This window comes from Neolamprologus multifasciatus, chromosome 13, assembly GCF_963576455.1.
Source record: "Neolamprologus multifasciatus chromosome 13, fNeoMul1.2, whole genome shotgun sequence".
Taxonomy (NCBI): domain Eukaryota; kingdom Metazoa; phylum Chordata; class Actinopteri; order Cichliformes; family Cichlidae; genus Neolamprologus; species Neolamprologus multifasciatus.
In genome coordinates, this window is record NC_140451.1 from 12019693 (window position 1) to 12041795 (window position 22103).

Below are 22103 nucleotides of genomic sequence, written 5' to 3' on the forward strand. Positions count from 1 at the left end.
TTTTAGATGTCCTGCTTGAACTGCCTTTCACCTTTACAATTGCCTAATTCATTGAAGGTGTTAGAAATGTTGTCTTGAGATTTTTGTGCATATCAACAAGATAACGTCATGTACTTACTGCAGATTTGCGGAGAGCTCTTTCATGGTTTGATCCTCCTCATCCACCACATATCAAAGCTGCTCTGTTCAATTGCTGACTATAGAGGCCATTTGGGTACAGGGAATTCAGTGTTACTTACAAAACCAGTCTGAGATTATATAATATATATGACATTAGAGCAGGGCGATATGACCAAAAAATATTTATCACGATATACATTTGAAAATTTGCGATAACGATATAACTGAAGATATAATTGACACTAGACAAAATACTTTACAACTCCACAATTTTATTAGTGCAAACAAAAAACCATCAATGTATTTTCACTTAAACAAGCAGCTGTTTTTTATGTGCATTAAAGTTATATAAAAATTTGCAGTGCAAATGCAAATTCCTTGCTGACAGTTTAACCAAAAGGCGTTTCCAGTGGAAATTGGCCGACATATCCTCAGCATAACCATGTATAATATCCACAAAACTTAAAAAGAGGTTATACACACAATACGGTAATATTATGTTGAAGCACAGTACGTATCACTCCGCGGGACTCCTGACTACGATAGCCGTAATGCTCCCGACAGTCCATCAAGCGGTGCGGCTTTGTAGCTTAGCAAAGTTGTACTAAAACATTTGACAGATTTTCTAACGCCGTGTACGACATAAAGGTCAGTAAACACAACCAGAATTCATACATAAGGCCCACGGGATTATAAGGGGCACTGTCGATTTTCAGAAAAATCAAAGGATTGATTTTAAGTGTGCCGTATTTTCCAAAAAACATGGTAATAACGACGGCCCGCTAGCATGCTCTACCAAAAATAGTGCTTTGTTGTGTATCTGACGGACGAAAGCTAAACCAGTTCCACACTGAAGTTGCAGCATTTTTACAAACCACTTCTGGTTCATCCGTTTCATTCAACGATCCGCTTTCGTCATTCTACATTGTCGCCATGCTTTTTCTGCCATGTGCATATGAAAACAAAGGCACTGCGCATGTGTGTTTTACCCATATTCTATCGCGATATTTTGTTTTCTTATCGTTGCCCATTATACCGGTATTACCGTGAATGGTATGATATGGCCCAGCCCAATATGAAATCAACATCAGGAGATGGGTACACTGGTCACAGAGTGAAGGTCATGGTCAAAAAATATTCAGGTAGGTCATGACATTTAAATGAAGCTCAGCTGGTATTAAAGGGGACAAAAGGGTGTGACATGAAACCGCCTCCCACACCATTACACCCCCTCCTTGAATCTGCTGCTGGAGCTCATCAGCTTTAAGGCTGACGTGTTGTGCGTTCAGTGTGATGTAACAGATGTGTGATGTAATGGGTGGTTATTTGAGTTACTCGTTCTGTCAGTTCGACCCATTCTAGCCGTTCTTCTATGACCTTTGCCATCACAAGGCATTTTTTATTCATTTAACTGGATCATTTTTCCTTCCAGACGTTTCAGTAAAGCCTAAAGTTGTGCATGCAAGTGTAAGTAGATCGTCAGTGGCAATATGCATTTAACTGCAATGTGCTTCAAGAGTTTGACGTATTTGTCCTTAGATAAGCAGTTGGGGAACATACCTTCTAGACAGGTTCCAAGTTTCCATAACAGAAGGCAGCAACTGTAAAGTGGATCACTTTCATGTTTCTTTGAGGAGACGGTGACATGACACCAGTGCTGGGGCGGTATGACTTGTATTTGTATCGCAGTGTTTTTTAGTCTTTTTAGTCTTATATATTTTCACAGTAAGTTGTTCATCTGCCAGGATTGTGCAGAATAAAAAGTGTTTTACTGTCATAATAAAAACTAAATAAACATAGAGGGTTTTTTCTTTAAATGATTAAATAAAAAAATAATCTACTCTTGGGCTATCTTTAAAAAAATATACATTTGAAAAGGGCTCTAGAGGCAGTTTTCAACATAGACTGTATATAAAAGATGGTCCTATCCACCATACCATAACCTGTTGCATAGTGAAGTCCTGGGTTGAAGCCTCAAACAGAGCATTTTCACTACTTTTTCAAACAGTCAGGAGTAAATGGCGGGTCTGCCTGTGAAATCAAGGGACACTGCATTCCCTGCTTTATCTTCCATTCTGACTGTAGTGAGGAACATAAGTTACTAATTGAATTGCATCTTGCTGTCACTGCAACCTGAAACTAGCGACTGAGCTCATAAAGTCATGCACAAAGTGTTTATTGAGGTCGAAGAGCAAAGCAATCATTTTTCTACAACTGAAAGTCTTTGTGCAAGGCACTTGTCAATGGCTGTACTTGTTCAGACCTGGAAGCTGTGTCCAATTTTTATATATAGTAAATGTTTCAGTTCACTGTATTGCCACATTTTGGCTTACTTTTTAAATGATTGTGGTTTTAATTGTTAATCCATTGTCATATAAAATAATCGTGAATTATTATTTGTCAATCTAATATAGTTTTTTTGTTATAAATAGGGTGCAGAGATCATACAGTTCCCCTTCCAATACGCTCTAAAATGCATATAATATAGTATGTATAATCTCTGGGGAAAACCGTGTTGAGCGTTGTCTCTTCACCGATATAGCAATATTTGAAAAGATCATATTATGCATGAAATTAGGACTGGTATACCGGATGTGCGGCTATATCTGCTAACATTACAAGTCACATGAGTAAACAAGAGGCTGACGTCCACACTTCCTTACATAGTTGACCTCCAGACCTGTATATGAAAATGACATAATTACAGGAAACTCTGTGCTGCTTTGAGATGCGAGTTTGTGGCAGAAACCAGGTCATGCATGAGTCTGTGTTTTCGCTGTGATTTTTTTTTCTAAACATCTATCACTGAGCGAGCAGTGAGGTGAGTGGAATGTGAGAGGAGACAAAATACACGGCCGAGTTAACAGTACTTTTACATTTAATTGCAAATACTGAGGCTGTGATCGACCCTTTTGCTGGTCACTTATGTACTGCTTTCAGCTGCTGCCTTATTCATCACAGCTCTCCACATACAACCCTCAGACCCTCAAAGGGATTCCTTGTTGTTTTAGCATGTTGCTGTTGTTCATCTGCATTAATGCGGTTTCTGTGATGGTCAGGATGATTTACTTTGACTTGTGATAACAGTAGATACTTTTTTTTTTTTTTTTGTTTATCAGATGTCACTACACCTTATTCAAAGCAGCAGTCTCCTGAATCTGACTTGCACCATTTACGTTGTATTATCTGTTCTCTCAGCACTTCCTCCGCAGAATTTCCTGTTTTCTTATCTATATAGTAAATCTTTTCCTGTTAATGCGTGTATCAGCCATGAGGTAGGTTGTGCTGCTTTTTTCATGCTCATGCTTTAGTTGTTACAGCAAGCCATGTGCTAGATTCCTGTTGGACATGTGAATAATTACAATCTGGCCTCTGATTGGCTATTAGTAGGCTTATAGAATGTGGTTGCCTGGATACCGGGGCCTCACTATGAGAGAGTGACATGGCTTTGGAATGTTCAGGTTCAGTTGTTCCAGTTATTTACCCCCCAAATTTATGTCTCTTCAGCCGCCACGCCTTCTGTATAAAATCACTTTGAGACTTGAACATGTAGGTGTCCATCTATCTGCAATGCAGTAAATAAAATGTTGATGTAATATTATACAGTCATTTACCAGTTTTGTAGATGTGAATGATTACTTTAACCCATGTTACGGGAAACACCACTACTGGAAAGGAGATAGACACAGGCAAGCAAATGTAAGAGAAAAGAAATGACTCAGCCGCTTCACTGCATATACGAAGTGCAAAGTATGCTTAAAGGTTTAACCTACAACCCATATATTTTTCCCTCCTTTTGGAGTCACTTTAAACATCAAGCTAAAGTACTTTGCGACTGTAGGGAAAGGAAAAGCTGCCTTTCAGAAACCTCAGCATTTTAGTGTCTGCCAAGGTGAGTTGAGAGGAAAGCGAAACGACAAAATATGATCACTGAGAAACAAGGAGCCTTACGAACAATAATAAGGTTAAATTCATGTGTTTTAAGATTTGATAAAATGGAAAGTATAAAGCCTAATCTTTAAAATATAGACGAGCTGGGCTGGTTCCACAGTAGAGGAACGTGATGGCTAAAGGTTCTGCCTCCAGTTTTATTTTTGGAAACTCTCTGAACCACAAGTCTGCACTCTGACAGTTGTGTACTCTATTGGAATAATGTGAAATTGCGAGGCCTTAAAGATACGATGCAGCTTTGTATGCACTGAGAAAAGCTTTAATACCGTTTCTCGATTTAAAGGGAGCTTATGAAGGGAAGCTTTTATGAGAAAATGTGTTCTTTTTGTTCTGGTTGCTCTCAGTACTGTGTGTTTTTTTTTTTTTATGGGAGGGTGAATTAAAGGCTTTTCAGAGAGAGAGGCATGCAGACATCCTAAAAACATGAAAATATAAAAGTTCAATTAGGGAGTAACAATGCACCAACTATTTTTTTCACTGTCTTGTGACAGGATGTTCCATTTTGTTGACAATGTTGCACAGTCGTTGAGACTGTTACGTACGAGACAAGGAACATATTCTTGTCAAAAATGACTCCCAAGATTTCTGGTATTAGCAATGAAGACCAAGGTAACATCACTGAATACACATGTTAAGACTGTGTTTCCCTGAGGTTTTTGGCCAATATACTTAGTTGGCTTTAGAAATAGAAAATTACAGGTCATCCAATTCGTTGTGCCTTTTAAGTTTAACCAACTGATGTGTGTGTTCTGGTTGTGTGTTTGAGTCTCATCTGCATGGAAATAGAGATTTATGCACTGTTTCTTTGTAACATTCCCTAAGGAAGCACGTTTAAGGTAGAAAGTATCTATCCCTAACACAGAACCCTGTGGAACTCCATGGCTACATACAGGAAAGAATCATCTCAGACATAAAAACATGGGGAACTTGAATTATTATGTTAACAACCTGTGCTGTGTCAGTTTATCTAGTAGGACAAGTATAGAGATGAGTACAGTAGTCTGAGATTGTGACAAGTTTGTTGGGTGGCGTTTGCCATTTCTGTTTCTGTGATAAATCCTGACCTAGACAGACTTCAATGATACAGCTGTGAGAAGCTGTGATGTTCAAAATGGTCACCGTTTTATTTTTAAAGATATGAAGAGTCAAGTGATCATTGGTGGTGTCAGTCTGGCTACAGTGCTGGGTTTTTTCCAGTCAGCAATGAGCAATATGCAATTCTGCCATTACTAAAGGCATATTTTTCAATGTTGTGATACTTTTGGTGAAATTCTTCCACATTAGTAAAACTCCCACCTCCTGTGCAGCTGTATCGCAGCTGTATGAAGTATTTATATTTTGCAAGACTAGCTGCTATTTTTAAGTTAATATGCTGTACATTAGTAAGAAGTATGAAGTATCCATACATGCTTTTTCTAGTATAATTATTTTGCTCAGGGTTCCAGGGGATTTTATCTTCCTCCAGCCTACAGTGGGTGAGTGGCGAGGACCAGTCCTGCATAACACCGTAACGTAAGCGTAACACCCACGCTTGTAGTCGCCACTCCTATCATTCCTGTGAGCATGTTGCAGTAATCACCGCCACCATCACCAGTACTAAAGCTAAAGTTATGAGCCCTGATTTACAGTAAATGTTATTTTAAATGATAAACAGTCATCCACCAGTGTGTGAATGGGTGGATGACTGGGTGTGTAAAGTGCTTTGGGGTCCCTAGGGGGAACTAGTAAAAGCGCTATACAAATACAGGCCATTTACCATTTTACTGGTATCAGTACAAGGTGCTGTCAGGTTTGGTGAGACTTTATTTGTTTAACTTGGACAGGGTGTAAAAACATCACGTCCCTACCACAGTTTCCAGCACCTACTCAAAAAAAAGTGTCTCATCAGCAATCTCAGTATTAGTAATTTCATAACTCTGTCATCGATGGGAAGCTTCCTTTTATGAAGAAAGTTAACAGACTATTAATACTGAGAAAATTCTGGTAATGTGATCGCTGTCTTTGAAATAATTTAAAGCTCAGCTGTCTGTTAAAGCAATCTGTACAGTCCACCCCAGTGTGTGACTCAAGCTGCACATGAGTGGGTGTAATTATGTGTGTGTGTGTGTGTATGTGTGTGTATATATATATATATATATATATATAGTGGGGCAAAAAAGTATTTAGTCAGCCACCGATTGTGCAAGTTCCCCCACTTAAAATGATGACAGAGGTCAGTAATTTGCACCAGAGGTACACTTCAACTGTGAGAGACAGAATGTGAAAAAAAAAAAATCCATGAATTCACATGGTAGGATTTGTAAAGAATTTATTCGTAAATCAGGGTGGAAAATAAGTATTTGGTCAATAACAAAAATACAACTCAATACTTTGTAACATAACCTTTGTTGGCAATAACAGAGGTCAAACGTTTACTATAGGTCTTTACCAGGTTTGCACACACAGTAGCTGGTATTTTGGCCCATTCCTCCATGCTGATCTTCTCAAGAGCAGTGATGTTTTGGGGCTGTCGCCGAGCAACACGGACTTTCAACTCCCGCCACAGATTTTCTATGGGGTTGAGGTCTGGAGACTGGCTAGGCCACTCCAGGACTTTCAAATGCTTCTTACGGAGCCACTCCTTTGTTGCCCGGGCGGTGTGTTTTGGATCATTGTCATGTTGGAAGACCCAGCCTCGTTTCATCTTCAAAGTTCTCACTGATGGAAGGAGGTTTTAGCTCAAAATCTCACGATACTTGGCCCCATTCATTCTGTCCTTAACACGGATCAGTCGTCCTGTCCCCTTGGCAGAAAAACAGCCCCATAGCATGATGTTTCCACCCCCATGCTTCACAGTAGGTATGGTGTTCTTGGGATGCAACTCAGTATTCTTCTTCCTCCAAACACGACGAGTTGAGTTTATACCAAAAAGTTCTACTTTGGTTTCATCTGACCACATGACATTCTCCCAATCCTCTGCTGTATCATCCATGTGCTCTCTGGCAAACTTCAGACGGGCCTGGACATGCACTGGCTTCAGCAGCGGAACACGTCTGGCACTGCGGGATTTGATTCCCTGCCGTTGTAGTGTGTTACTGATGGTGACCTTTGTTACTTTGGTCCCAGCTCTCTGCAGGTCATTCACCAGGTCCCCCCGTGTGGTTCTGGGATCTTTGCTCACCGTTCTCATGATCATTTTGACCCCACGGGATGAGATCTTGCGTGGAGCCCCAGATCGAGGGAGATTATCAGTGGTCTTGTATGTCTTCCATTTTCTGATGATTGCTCCCACAGTTGATTTTTTCACACCAAGCTGCTTGCCTATTGTAGATTCACTCTTCCCAGTCTGGTGCAGGTCTACAATTCTTTTCCTGGTGTCCTTCGAAAGCTCTTTGGTCTTGGCCATGGCGGAGTTTGGAGTCTGACTGGTTGAGGCTGTGGACAGGTGTCTTTTATACAGATGATGAGGTCAAACAGGTGCCATTCATACAGGTAACGAGTGGGGGACAGAAAAGCTTCTTACAGAAGACGTTACAGGTCTGTGAGAGCCAGGGATTTTCCTTGTTTGAGGTGACCAAATACTTATTTTCCACCCTGATTTACGAATAAATTCTTTACAAATCCTACCATGTGAATTCATGGATTTTTTTTTCACATTCTGTCTCTCACAGTTGAAGTGTACCTCTGGTGCAAATTACTGACCTCTGTCATCATTTTAAGTGGGGGAACTTGCACAATCGGTGGCTGACTAAATACTTTTTTGCCCCACTGTATATATATATATGAGAGAGAGAGAGATATCTATAGCAATTGCAATTTAGAGAACTAGTGTGCCATGCATTCAGAGAAGACCCAAAGCAGGAAGGCAGTTCATTAGTAAATGAGCAGAAAAATTCATTGGCACTTATTTTGCTAACCGATAAATCCTTTCGCTTTACTTTAAAGCAAAAATCCAAATCCTGCTTTGTTTTCAAGCTTCTGAGACATCAGACTTTGCTCCTTTGTCTTCATTAACTGAATTGTATATTTGGAGTTTTAACTGTTGGCCTTAACTATTGAGCATAAGGACAATAGTTTGTGGCAATCTGTTGATGTAATTAGCTGTAATCAATAATAAAGAGTTGCACTGGTGATCCAGAGCACAGCTAACTATTGAATATTAATTCCAATCATGTCTTGGGCTGTTTTTCTACTTACATGACTTTACTGACTGGCTGAACTACAGGGTGGACTCCAGCCCTGATTCTATATTTGAGGATAGCCTAAGAGTATAGCCATGCTAGCCTTTGCTGCATTCAGCATGTTCAGTTCAGCTGCATGTGGGTCAGGAGGTCATGCCCTTTAGGCAAAGGGTAATCCTGGTTGGGTTAATCCATACAACCTCATCTGCAGGCCTGCATAATAATGGTCAGGCCAGATGGCTGCCCCTCCCTGAGCCTGGTTCTGAAAGTACTTCCTGTTAAACTGGAGATTTTCCTTCCCACTTTTGCCAATTAGGGTGTCATGGGCGTTGACTGATTGTTGTGGTTTTCTCTCCATTATTGTAGGGTCTTTACCTTAGAATATAAAGTGCGTTGAAGCAACTGTTGCTGTGGTTTGGCGCTGGATAAATAGAATTAAATTAAAATCACATACATGGAGTTAAACTGCTGTTAAAATGAGTGGTCCCTGAGCTCGTTGACTCAAATTGCAGGGGAAAACCATTTCTTTCATCTTCTTTGTCGCTATTGTGCTTTATTTAGTTTGGTCACACCATTGGCATTCTCCCTCATTCACTGTACATGGGAATAGCATTACATTAGGGTGTGAGCCTTTATACTGTGCCAGTTTGCGTGTGAAGAGAGGGCTATCATATCAGCTGTGTGAGAGTTTAAGCGGCACGCTTGCAGCAATCTGCTTTTTCACTCCCCAGCTCCTTTATCCAGCCACAGCAGTTTTCCTGTGGGTTATTCTTCCTATCCCTCCACAGGAAAGCCGTCCCCCGCTGCTGCTTCCTATCCTGAGCTTTCCTCCTTGCCCTTGGAGTTGGACAGCCCTTTTCCTTCGACACTATCGTTCCATGTTGATAACTTAAGAAGCTGTCTGTGTGTCTGTTTTATGAGTAGTACATGTGTTTATTGTGGGGGCCTCCTGTCTCTGAATAGTTACCTGTCAGCGATGAAGATTAAGTCCAGAGATGTGATCACTGCAGAAGCTTCACATATGTTTGCTTCCTACGGTCTCGCTTTACCTTCCTGCTATTGCTTTGTCCTGATTTGTATACATAATGGGGTTGTTTATTCGTGTTCTGCTCTTCCAGGAACATGGAGGCCTTCTTCGAATCTTCCCAGAGGGAAAGGCCCAGTTTGCCGACATAGAGCCAAAATTTGACCGTCTGCTTTTGTTCTGGTCGGACAGACGGAACCCTCACGAGGTTCAGCCCGCTTACGCTACAAGGTCAGTGTCTAAGTGTGTCCGCTGCACATGCTCAGACAGTCCCGTTCTCTTTTACGGGAGGCTCACTGCTCCTGTTCCATCTTCACAGGTATGCCATCACCGTGTGGTATTTTGACGCAGACGAGCGAGCCAGAGCTAAAGAAAAGTACTTAACAGGTAGGATTTAACGTATCAACTGCACAGTCTTTGCTTCTGGGTATCAGCCCCTTTGTGATGTCTTACGTCATCTCTTGTGTGTTTGTTTCCCTTGCGTGCAGGTGCGGGGGATAAAGGAGTAAAAGTTGATCTCAACAAATCGTCAGATCCCAGCTAGTGGGATGCACAGTTCCCCTGCAAACAGCCATTAAGTGCTCTGTCCTAAGAATGTGGCCTATAGTGAGCGTGCGAGTGTGTGTTTTAACTGCCATACAGCAGACTTTAGTATGAGTGGGTGGAAGATCTGTGCTTATCGAGAGAAAAAAAAAGACAAAAATCTGGTGATTTCTGTTCATTTTCAGCCAACCTCTGCGACCCAGCGGAACTTGAATGTCATAACATTGTACTGAAAGGGATAGTATGTTGTTTTTGCTCTATTTTCTTTCACCTCTGGTGAAGGAAGCTAATGTTACAACTGACATTTTCAGCCATTTTCTTTGAACAGGTATTAAGCTCAGAGCAAGTCTTCATCTTTTTTTTTTTTGCTGTTTATTTCTTAAAGGTACAGTGTTCTGCAAATTTGTCATGTGTTATGCTTTTCACAATGAATCAGCTGTTATAATAAGCTACTGTATGTGCTTATGTTTGCAGTCATTTCAGAAATGATCTAAAATTCAGATTCCCGACAGAACGTCTTAGTTTAATTTCTTCTGCAGCGCAGTAGATGCTAATGGAGGATACATGAACTCTCGCTCACTGATCATTTGTATTTTCAGCGTCGGAATGTGAATATGCGCAGAAATGCATATTAAGGCTACCTGAAACATGATTGCTGAGTCAGTTTATTTACGCATACCAACCTTCCACACTCTGCATGAGCAAATATTTTTAAAGCGTGTTTAATTTGTTTTAATCCAGTATGTCTGGACTAAGCAGTATTTGAACTCTTTAAGCAAGGTGCAAGGTCCCCCCCACCCCCTCCCAAAAAAAAAAGAAAAGAAAAAAAAAAAAGGCATGAACTGTGTTGCTAAAAGCACTTTTCAGATTTGGTTTTATTGCAAATCGTCATCTTCCGATGTTAAACAGTCTTATGCAGTTTTTCCTCACATTATTCAGGCTTAACGTGAATTATCGGACTCAACATCAAGTTTGCAAGACACATGCTTAGACAGTATCCTTGACAAGGACTCGGTTTTTATGTGCAGTCCTGGTTGCACCATATACAGTACAAAGATCTGTGCTGCTCCCTGCAGGAAACTTGCTGTACTGCATCTTTTTTTGTTTGTTTGTTTGGAGGTTTTTTGTCTGTAGATGCGTTGCTGATTGAAATGAGCATCTATTTTTGGAAATAAAAATAAAAATTTCTCAGTTTCAACAATTGATATGCTGTCTTTGTGCTCTTTTTGGTTTTTAGTGATTTTATGCAGTTACGTTCTAGAGAAGAGCTGACGTGTCTGTGCTCAGAAGTGCTCTCCTTTTCATCACAGCTCAATGGGAAAATGTGTCAGGCCTGCAGAAGCTGTTATTAGTCACTGAGCATGATCATTATGTAACAGTCGTCATGGGTTCACCTAAACCTATTTGTGTTATGTAGGGTTTGAAGATTTGCCATGAGTAGTATGAGTAAAGGTGACATAGCTAAAATTCGTGATATTGTAGTTGCAGTTTAAAAGGACAGAAATTAAAATGCTCCATCACATTAAGTACAGATAGATTAGATTTGAATAGTAGTAACTAGCTTTTTTTCCAGTGTGAAACCCACAAGTGCACGCTGCCAAATTTCAGAGGCAGTGAAGCAACCACAAACTGTAACATCTGTGCCATCATCTTGTCATGGGTGAAATGAGGTTATTCTTCTAGCAAGCTCTGTTTGGTTTTCATCAATGTGGTTATCTCAGCTATCCAGTTTTTTCTAGTCATCTGCAGATACTGCGCTGAAATCTCATTTACTGCAGAACAATTTGACACAATGTTGAGGTTCTTTTAAATCACCTGCCAGACACAGTTTCTATTCATTTTTCTTTAGTCTTTGGAGAAGGCTTCAGATCTTTGAAGATGACCCTCCACGCTTCCAATAGCAGAGAGGACAAGTCCTCGTTGTCAGGTGTTCAAAGAAAATGGATCACTCCCTAAAGAGAGTTTAATCATCAGTACCTAATCTTGTTTTTTTGATTTTCTGTTCCTAAGTGACCACAAACCCTTGCGAGTTCTCCTTTGTTTGAGTGTTTCACCATCATTAATAGAAGCTGGAGAGGAAAGCCATCTCTTTCTGCTTTCTAGCAAGACTGTTGAAGTTAAGTATATTTACCGTTAGTTTCTTGTGCTTATCTAGCTCAAGGCACTGACATTTATGTACTGAGAATTACTAGAGATTCCTAAAAAGAAAAGATACTCCTCATGTGTTAATGTCATAGATGACTCCAGGTGCTACAGAAGTCTCCAAAAGCACATTTTTTTGTACAAAAAGATGAGAATCTGTAGCTGCCAAAGCTGTAAGAGATCCACATAGAAACTATTCTGGTGCGATATTAAAACTAAACTTCATTTGTACAGTATTTTTCTTTTTTAATATGAACTAAATTAATATCTTCTCTATATAAACAAATCTGTATGGAAAAAAGGAAATTCATAGATGTTACATAAAACAGAAATACAGTACATATTACAGCGATCAGGATATATATTAAGTAATATTCAATATAAACCTTTACAAGCAGATCAGGCTTTATACAAAGAGTGTGCAAAATCACGTCCCTTTACTGGGTCTGTATACATACTGGCAACAAAAGTCTATTAGTTCTTTAGACAAAATAGAAAATTGGATGTTTGAAGTCTGAAGGGCACTTTGATCCCAGTGTGCCTTGGTCGGTCAGTCAGTGTGCAAAACTTTACAATTAAAAAAAAAACAAAGCCACAGGTCCGAGGAAGTCATCATGGCCTCCTGTCAGTAGTGGCTGAGCTCCTCTGGAGGAGTGAAGTTGTAACTGTCATCGCCGATGTAGGCGCCGATGCCGCCGCTTTGGCTCCCCCACTCATAACTGTCGGCGGCGAGACTAGAAAGTCAAAAATCAAAACACTTGAAGCATCTCATGAACATTTTTTTCCTGTGCAGCAGTTTCCAGGGAACAGGTTGTGGCACGCTTACCTGGCTTGGATGTTTTGAGGCATTACGCTCCACGCTAGGTCATCGTCACTGTCGTAACGCCGCGGGTTGTCAAAGAAATAGGCCCTAGAGGAGAAGACGTGACCAGGAAGCCCAGTGCCGCTCTGCGGTACAAGACAAACAGAAGGCATCAGTGCAAACACTCAAAGGTAACTGTCCTCCTTATAAACCTGTGATCTCAAGGAGGGTTCCTGACTGGTTTAAGGTAACTGCTGGCTCACCCTGTCCAGTTTAGGCTGTCGAACTCTGAAGAAGAAAACTACAAGCGATGTGGGGAGCAGCTCCCACACGAACAAGATCACTCCGAAGACGATGTAGCCGGTGTCGCCCAGAGTCGACTGTAGGTCTGCCTGAAAGAAAAAAAAATTGACGTATGCATTTTAGAATAACATGAGAGCAAAAAGGGGACACATGCAAGTCTTACTAAATTCTGACCAGCTACTCTGAACAGTCAAACACAGCTAATTGGCTTTTAAGAGATAAGAGATAAAATATTTAAAGGAGCTGGAAAACAGACTGATTTCTCTAGAACTTGCACTAAAACCCACTTTTTGTTACATATTTGCAGCAGAGCAAAGAAACAAAAAAGTAAGCTTTAGATGGACCGGTCTGAGATAGCGTAGCTGCTTCCCCTTGTTTCCACACTTCCTACAGTCTCTTTGTGAGGTATCGATTTACTATAGAGAGCAATCATTCCTCTTATCCAGTTTATCCAGTTAGACAGGAAACCAAATGACATTTTCGGACAAAGGCACTCAAACATGAACCATTGTGACCCCCTCCCCCGGTGATTCACCTGGTCTGAAACGTTGTACCAGTCATAGTCAAAGGAGTTAATACTCTTGTTTGAGAGTGCCAACACCACCAGATTGTAGCAGGCCCTGGATGCGTACAGAAGGATGACGATGGCTCCTATAATCGTCACCTGGCACACTGATGTCCCCTTCAGTTTAAAAAAAACAAAACAAAACAGAATGACTCGTGAATTCATATTAGGCTGAAAATAAGACGTAAACTGGTGAGACGTCAAGAAATGGCTTAAAGAAAGTAATCTAGATCGTCACTAAAAATATTATGTGCTTCCCCTTTCCACGCCTCACCACTCCACTAAGTTTCATGAAACTGTGCTGCTGGGTTTTTTGCATCAGCGTGCTCAAAACCTGGAAAACAGACCTCCTTCACGCACAGGAGAAATTTCTGTATCTTTAATTAAGGTGTGATTGGGACACAAGAAGCATGTCCACACTGTATCGAACCTTAAGCTTTCGTATGCACCGCAGCACAATTTGTCACGCACAAGAACGACGCCCAGTTGCTAGGGAACTATCTCTACGTGGCAAGCACGAATTATGTGCAGAAGTGACTCTTCACACGAGGGTGCACAATACCTTTTGATGCTAGTGACGCACCGGCTGTTAAATCAGTCGTAAGTGGCAGTGTTCAGGAAGTGTTCAGGAAGTCTACACTGCACCAATCCTGCCTGACTTTGAGTTGCAGGACATCTCACCTTGGACTCCAGGTAAATGTTGGCCAGCGACATCTTGGCGATCTTGTAAAGACACAAGGCCAGCGAGATGGCGCACAGGACGAAGAGCGTGTCGTTGATCGCGACCCTCACCAGCACGATGGTGTGGGCTTCTGCAGAGGACATCCTCACCAGCAGGGCGCACACCAAATTGACAACTAAAAACACCAGGCTGATGAACAGGAAGGTGAGATACAGTGGCAGCCTGGTGGTGAGGAAACAAAAACAGACAAAGATTTATTAACCCCAAAAACTACTATTAAAAAGAAGAAGACTCTTTATTTTATTTAAGTCCACCAGCTGGTCTTACCTGTACTTCAAAAGCTCCGGTGCATATTTGGACTTTGCCTTAAAAATAACCTGTGAAAAGGAAACAGTTTTATTCAAATGAGCAATGGCCTTGTGTCAGAGTGCTTTCACTTCTCTGTTCTTGCTCTCCGAAACGCACAAGACACTCTGATTAAACAGGAACCTCCAGGCTGTAAAACGATTTAGAGCTGAACTTCGGATATGCAATGGTCACACAGCGCAGGGCCTCAGAAGCTTTGAGCCTCGCTTCTCGTTCGCAACTGTGACTCACATCAAGCGCAATAGGATTTACGCTAAAAATAGGCTTCAGGCAGAGGCCAGAGGAGCTATTATTTAGTATCTGGATTATGTAAGCAGTTGAAGGAATGATTCACTGCATCCCACTTTTGCACCTGATGTGAATGGGAGTCTGTTGCACTGAGAGCAACAGGTAATATTCAGTGGACGACTTACTTCCTATATGAATCACTGTTACAGTGGCATGTCAAGCCCGGGCTAATTGCCTGTATCCTGACAATGCCACTCTCTAAAATTCAAAATCCTGAAAAATAAAAAAATAAATAGAGCCATCCATCCAGCCACAGTGGGTGGGTGTATGGCTCTGAGTTCATGTGCATTCAAAGATGCTCTGCAGGCATGACAAATTAACAAAATTATGACATGAGGTTTATGGACCTATATTAGGTCCATAGGGGGCAATCGTGGCTCAAGAGTTGGGAGTTCGCCTTGTAATTAGAAGGTTGCCGGTTCGAGCCCCAGCTTGGACAGTCTCGGTCGTTGTGTCCTTGGGCAAGACACTTCACCCGTTGCCGACTGGTGGTGGTCAGAGGGACCGGTGGCGCCAGTGTCCGGCAGCCTCGCCTCTGTCAGTGCGCCCCAGGGTGGCTCTGGCTACAATGTAGCTTGCCATCACCAGTGGGTGGATGACTAGATGTGTAAAGCGCTATACCTTTGTAAATACATTTACTATATTATCAAAATGTGTTTCAACTGGTTCAATGCAAATGAATTTTATTTATATAGCACCAAATCACAACAACAGTCTCCTCAAGGTGCTTTAGAGTGTAAGGTAAAGTCCCAACAATAGTACTATGAAAACCCCAACAATCAGATGACCTCGTGTGAGCAAGCACCTGGCGACAGTGGGAAGGAAGAACACCCTTTTAACAGGAAGAAACCTCCAAAAGAATCAGGCTCACAGAGGGGCAGTGATCTGCCTAGACTGGCTGGGGGTTATACCTAGAGTGACCAGGTGGTCCACCTTTCTCCCCATCCTCTCATCCATGACAGTAGAATACACAAAACAATCACATACATCAGTATTTTAAAGTAGCCCTCAGCATTTCCACATTATCCCACTCAAATCTACCCTTTGCCCCACATTTAGTTTGTTTGCTAGTTCATTATCACACTGCAAGTTGGATGTTGGACTAACTGGTTTATAAACCAGCTGGGGTGTGACACAATTTGTTTTAGCCCAGACATAGACTTCCCTCATTAATCAAACACTGTGCTGGCACACGAAAAAGAAAAATAACGTGACAACATCTGAGCAACTCACCTGCGCAAAGTACAGGTTCATGAGGCAGAGTGTGAAGAACTGCAGGCAAACGGGGAAGCAATAGAGCAGCCAGAAGGGAAAGGGTCCCAGAGTGTTGGCCGTGACAAAGTTCTTGAAGTAGAAGGAGAAAAGCACGGTGCGCAGCGCCGACCACAGCAGGCACAGAAACAGGAACACGGTCTGGTAGCTGAAGCGCTTGTGTCGGTACCGCAGGACCAGCCAGAGCTGGATGTAGATGAAGATGAAGAGGAGAGAGTAAAAGACGGTGTAGACCACCGTCAGGCCCAAAGTGACGTAGGGTGGCACGGCTGGGCTCAAAGTAGGCAGAGGCTGCGAGTCGTCCGACGCCCAGAGCCCCTTCTCCTTCGCCAGAGCCTCCATGACCTGCTCTCTGTGTCCGGGGTGAGAAGGGGGGGACGGGGGTGATCACCTCCAGCTCCTGCGGCTTCACAGAGCCAGCTTGTCGGCTCTTGTCTCTCTCTCACGCCCGGCTGAAGAGAGAGATGGAAGCCAGAGGGAAAACAGGAGAAAGGGGGAGGAGAAAACAAGGCTGTCAAGACGAGCGAGGAGGGAACAAACGCAGCAAGTCCAACTTCCTGCAGCCGAGCCGGAGAGCGAAGCACATGATCAGCGATGAGAATGAGCCGTTTGTCAGGAGAAAGAGCAGGAAGCCGCTCAGAGTTACAAGCAGGAGCTCCGAGAGAGGACCAGCCTCCTCCTGCGCCCCCATCCGCTCCGTTCTGCGCACTCGTTTACGCGACGCGACGCATCAGCTGACGCACGTCGCCGTACCTTTAACCCCGCGGAGGGGTTTCCCACCGCAGCGCAGATCCCGGGAGAGTTTACATGTGTTTACCTTCAGTTCATCAAGATGAGTGAAATAAAGAGTATAATTAATCACGCAGGGGGAGCTGCCCTCCCGGTTCACACAGTTTAATGACAAAAGTCAGGATCCTTAATCAGTTTTTATTTTTCTTTCATTTTGACTTTTTGAAATGTATTTATTTTTAACTCGGTTTAGTTTCAGTTCCTTTCCAGAGTGGAAAGTAACTAGTTTTTGATGTTTTATAATTTTTTAGTTTCAGTTTGGTTTTTAGTATGTAAAAAACATTTTTACTTCGGTTTTTAGTTTCAGTATTAGTTGTTTCCTTTATTGTATGGAGAGAATGTGTCAGGGTTAAGATTCAGAAAAATCTGGAAAGGTATTATACTGAAACAATGTAATGAACATGTCCGCCAAAGCCTCATCAGGTAAGTTCTGATAATAAATTTAACCAAATTAACAAAAACTGAAGCTTTTTACTCGATTTATTTATTTATTTTATTCGCATCTAGTTTTAGTTACTGTAATAACCTCATGTTTTGAACGAGAACGTGTAAATCCCAGATCAACATTACGGTTTAAAATTTTTATGAAGTTTATAGACTTATTATACGCTAACTAATGAATTAATTATTCTTAATGAGATACATTTGCATACAAAAAGGAAGAAAATGTTATTTTTATTTAGCGTCTGGCACTTGTGCTCTTCACAAGACAGAGCCTCAGACTTTCGAGGTTATCTCATTTCAAATTCCAGTTAATAAGAATGTAATTGTATATTTAATAGATTATTGCAGTCCAAAGGTCCTTACAGATGACTGATAAGCCAAGCGTAAAACAGGGCAAAAATTTAATTTACAAAAAGGACACAAGAATTGAATGAGGTCAATAAAGTAATGATTTTATTTCCTGTGATTGGCTGCAACTTGCAAACAGAAGATTTGAACCGCTGGTGCTGTGCTCACAGTCAGAGGTGTTTGCCTCTATCAGGACATCACTATAATGTGTCAGGTCACAGGACTTTCTAACATTAGCTTTGCCTCTTATTCACACTGAACTTCAAAAACTGGATTTAGAAACCTTACTGCCTGTAACTGGAATGAGCTCCAACAAATACAGAAATAATTAAACATGGAGCTACATTTTCTGATGTTACCAGAACATTTTAAAATGATCTATTTATGAATCTGAAATCATTCTCATGCATAGTTTTCCTCAGCTATGTATAATGTGTCTTTCTATTTCTATGTAGAGTAGCGGTTTTAGATACGGGCGACACGGGCAGTTGCCCGGGGCGGCATCGTGGTGGGGGGCGGCATCACGGGCATCGGCGAAAAATAAATAAATGCTCGTACTCATGCTGCCCCGACGTCAGCAAGCGCATATTGGGAATGGCACAGGCACCGATCGGTTTTCTATCGCCCATTTGCTGGGAGTAAGGGCGCCCTTCGTTTGCGAGGTGCGCCTGCTGCTTGCGGCGCAGAGACCAGAGGGCGGGGCGGTGGGGGATTCTCTGACCGGCTGGAGCAGCGTCTAATAACCAACTCGCAATAAAACAAAATAAAAACAAACCAACAAACACGAAAACACCAGACATCCTGATACAGACTTATAATTTGCACCGATGTTTTTTCCAAATTCTATACACGAAAAGTGAGCGCGAGAGCCCTCGGTGCGCCTGCTCGCTGCTGAAGTCAAAGTAACCTTTATTGTCATCTCCGCTACATACAGTCCAGTTTATAGAGAGACGAGACGACGAGGCTCCAGTTACAGCAGTGCAAGGAAACAAACAATAAATATAAGAAGAGTAAGAAAAATAAACATACACTTTAGGACTCGAGGTAAAGGGATCAATAACAATTTAAAATTTAAAATTTACAGTTTGATGATTTAAAGTCTCACACACAACCCGTCGAAAGGGGAGGGGGCTGGCTGCTTCCAAATAGAGCACATTTCCAATGTTTAAATCCAAGCCCATTATGTATTCATGATTTGAATCCAGGGTTGTGTGAAATCTCAGAAATAAACCTTAGACAAAGTGATTCTGTGAACTAAGGTGTAGGCCTGTTAGGTTATGTTGTGCTGATCGGTTGGGGGATTTGTGTTCATACTGGAGTGCAACATTAAAACCAATGGAAGATGGACAAGAAAAGTTCAAAGCCATCAGATCCTCAGTTTAGAAAAAAGAGAACAGAAGAGGAGGAGAAACGAGCAAAAGATACAGGTAAGCAGATGTGTGATTGGATAATGGCAGGTCATCCTGAAACAATCAGAATCAGAATACTTTATTAATCCCTAAGGAAATGATGTGGGTTACAGTTGCTCTAAGAAGAAATGGTAAAAGTAGTAACAGTAACAGACTAAACTCCAAACAATACATTATGTTACAGATTTTAATATTAATTAGTCATTGTCAATTATTGATTTGTCCTGTTCTCATTGTATGACGAATTATGATGGCTGTTTGGTAGCCGTTTGCATACTATGCATACTCTCTCTCTCTTCGTGTGTGTGTGTGTGTACAACAGTTTTATGTTAATGTACAATCCTTAATATGTTTTGTGTGTGTGTTTGTGTGTGTGTGTGTGGGGGGGGGGGGGGGCGCCAGAGGGAGTGTTCGCCCAGGGCGCCAAACAGGCTAGGACCGCCACTGTCTATGTACATTCTTTCTTGATCAAAGTGGGACATCCTGTTTAAATAAAGGGTGTAATACTGAACATGATCTAGATCCCAGAGCAGAAAAGTCTGTTTGAGCAGTTGAAACCTGAGGTTTTGACTCTCTGAGAAGACACTGACATCATTATTGTAGACTTTTTCCATGTTTAATATGAATATGAAGCACTGTAACAGTATGTTGATGACACAAAATAAGAAAAAAGTATGATAGGTTGACTTTATGGTATAAAGACACTGTTTATACAGTTAAATTATCATAAAGAAATGAACAACCTTGGCGAAAGACAAACTTTTAAATGGTCAACAAATGTTCAAACTAATCCTACAGAGGCAATTGTTTCCTGACTTTTAGTTCCTGTTATGAGTCATGATCCAAAAATACTGAATCCTACAGCTTTGATGAAGCAGATCGGTTCTTCATTTGACCTTTCCTGCCTGGAAAACACCCACATTTTTAGAACTTCACAGATACATTTTGCGATGTAGCTTTTCCATTTAAAAAAGTAAGTCCCATGGCTTTCATGACATCATCAGGATTATTTTCTGCCACATTTTAAACTACATCCTGAGTTTCAGAAGACCTCATATAGTTTTCATACATCGAATAGTCCACCTGGTCACAAATAAAACACTTTTTGTGTTTTAAAATGAAAATGAAATCAAATGTAACATTTCCCTGTAATTCCAACCACAAGTCACATAATTCAGTTTATGACCCAATCAGTTATTTATCCAATGTGCACAGAAATCTAAGGGACGTTTGTTTGTTATGGTAAATATCCTAGCAGCAAGGATTTGGTTTCACAAGACCAGGGCATGTGAACACGAAGAATGTCAAGGATGGAGGTCACTGTGATCCATTAATCTTTTAGCACACGGGGACAGTGCCAGCCAGACACCAAACAGGATGCCATCAGCTACAGTACCTCCGCCTTGGCTGTGAAACCACAGGCTGGTACTCTCCAATATCAGAGATATGTGATTTTGTGTTTGGCCTGTGTAAATGTGAACATAAATGCATAGATTTTTACTTCAAAGATGTATAATTCAACAAGAGGCTTAATTACGGCATTAATTAGGCCAGGTCAGTGCAGTTTGTACAAAGTGCTGGGATGAACTGTTCTGCTGTTGGGGAATACCATTGCTCTGACATGGAGTGGGAGGTGTGGATGGACGTCTTAGTCCATTCCAAAGTTTAGGTGGGTGGTAAGTGTCAAAGTAACATCCACATGAATGCCAGGACTCAAGGCATTTCCCGGCAGAAGATTGCAGTAAACTGACCAGTCAGTGGTTTCACTGTTGTGGCTGTGTACTGTCAGTCTATACAGATAGCATAAAACCTCTTTGTACATGGTATATATCGGTTTCTTTGTTCACTCAGAATTACTTCAGCCTGCCTGCAGCCCTTCATATTGCCTGCATCTCTGGTTTCATCTGTAACAGTATTGGAGTGATAATGAAATAGCACTTCAGTCTGATTATCAGGCCACAGCGTCCTGTTATAGACACATCAAACACCAGCCTGCTGGTTCCTAGGCAACTTGGTAAGAGAAAGCAGACTCGCTCAGACAGTAACAAGTCAGAGCTAATGGCATCACCAGCTCTGATGTAAATATCCCAACAAGGGTCCATTGTGTCTCACCATTCAAATGCAGAGAGATCCAGTTTATTTCCTACAAACAATGTGCTGTTATGAATAACATTCTCTGCAGCCCATATATAACAATCTAAATCTGTGTTAAGGAAATACAAGTGCACTCTGTTATTTAAATATGGTGTATGCAGATTAATTTTGAAGCCATGTGAATCTGTGGGGTAGGCATTTAGAAACCACAAATGGAAATCCCACAAAGTGACCACGAGGTGGCGCCTTTTAGCTGTAGAAAAACAGAAAGACATCGGGGGATACTGTCTTGCTGATTTTGGAACCACAGCATGATCGGTGCTGTGAAAAAGTATTTGCTCTCTTCCTGATTTCTTCTTTTTTTTGCATATTTGTTACGCTTAAATGTTTCAGATCATCAAACATTTCATCTTCTAAACATTTCATGCACGTGTGTGTGTGTGTGTGTGTGTGTGTGTGTGTGTGTGTGTGTGTGTGTGTGTGTGTGTGTGTGTGTGTGCGTGTGTGTGTGACAAACTGAAGTAGACTAAGAGATCTCAACATCTGAGATCCCTTTGGAAGTGTAATTTCTAAGGTTTTGGGACTTCAGTGAAGCACGGTAGGAGCCATTATCTACAATTGGAAAAACCTTGGAACAACATCTTGAACATTCCCAGGAAAGGCCAGCCTATCAAAATTATTCCAATAACCCTTTAATGATCCATTCAGGAGGTTACAAAAACACAGAGAACAACATCTAAAGAACTGCAGGTCTCACTTGTGTCAGTTAAGTTCAGAGTTCATAAATCAACAAGTCCACCT

At 41.4% G+C, this 22103-nt stretch overlaps 2 protein-coding genes across 3 annotated transcripts in view; one reads left to right on the forward strand and one right to left on the reverse strand.

The window, feature by feature from the left end:
- egln1a (egl-9 family hypoxia-inducible factor 1a) overlaps positions 1-10599 on the forward strand; it is a 38497-nt gene extending 27898 nt beyond the window's left edge. For both annotated transcript variants that reach the window (XM_085182135.1, XM_085182134.1), the window contains 3 exons: positions 9350-9486; positions 9575-9642; positions 9744-10599. In XM_085182135.1, the coding sequence (XP_085038261.1) occupies positions 9350-9486; positions 9575-9642; positions 9744-9799 (261 nt within the window). In that variant the 3' untranslated portion in view covers positions 9800-10599. The remainder of the gene's footprint in view (positions 1-9349; positions 9487-9574; positions 9643-9743) is intronic.
- Positions 10600-12176: 1577 nt separating this feature from the next.
- On the reverse strand, positions 12177-16929 carry gpr137ba (G protein-coupled receptor 137Ba). The gene is made up of 7 exons (XM_085182133.1): positions 16180-16929; positions 14620-14669; positions 14292-14514; positions 13581-13727; positions 13006-13134; positions 12767-12888; positions 12177-12674 (listed from the first exon to the last, which is right to left on the reverse strand). Exons 1-7 carry the CDS (start codon positions 16558-16560, stop codon positions 12566-12568), a joined length of 1161 nt encoding a protein of 386 aa, XP_085038259.1. The 5' UTR covers positions 16561-16929; the 3' UTR covers positions 12177-12565.
- Positions 16930-22103: the final 5174 nt, after the last annotated feature.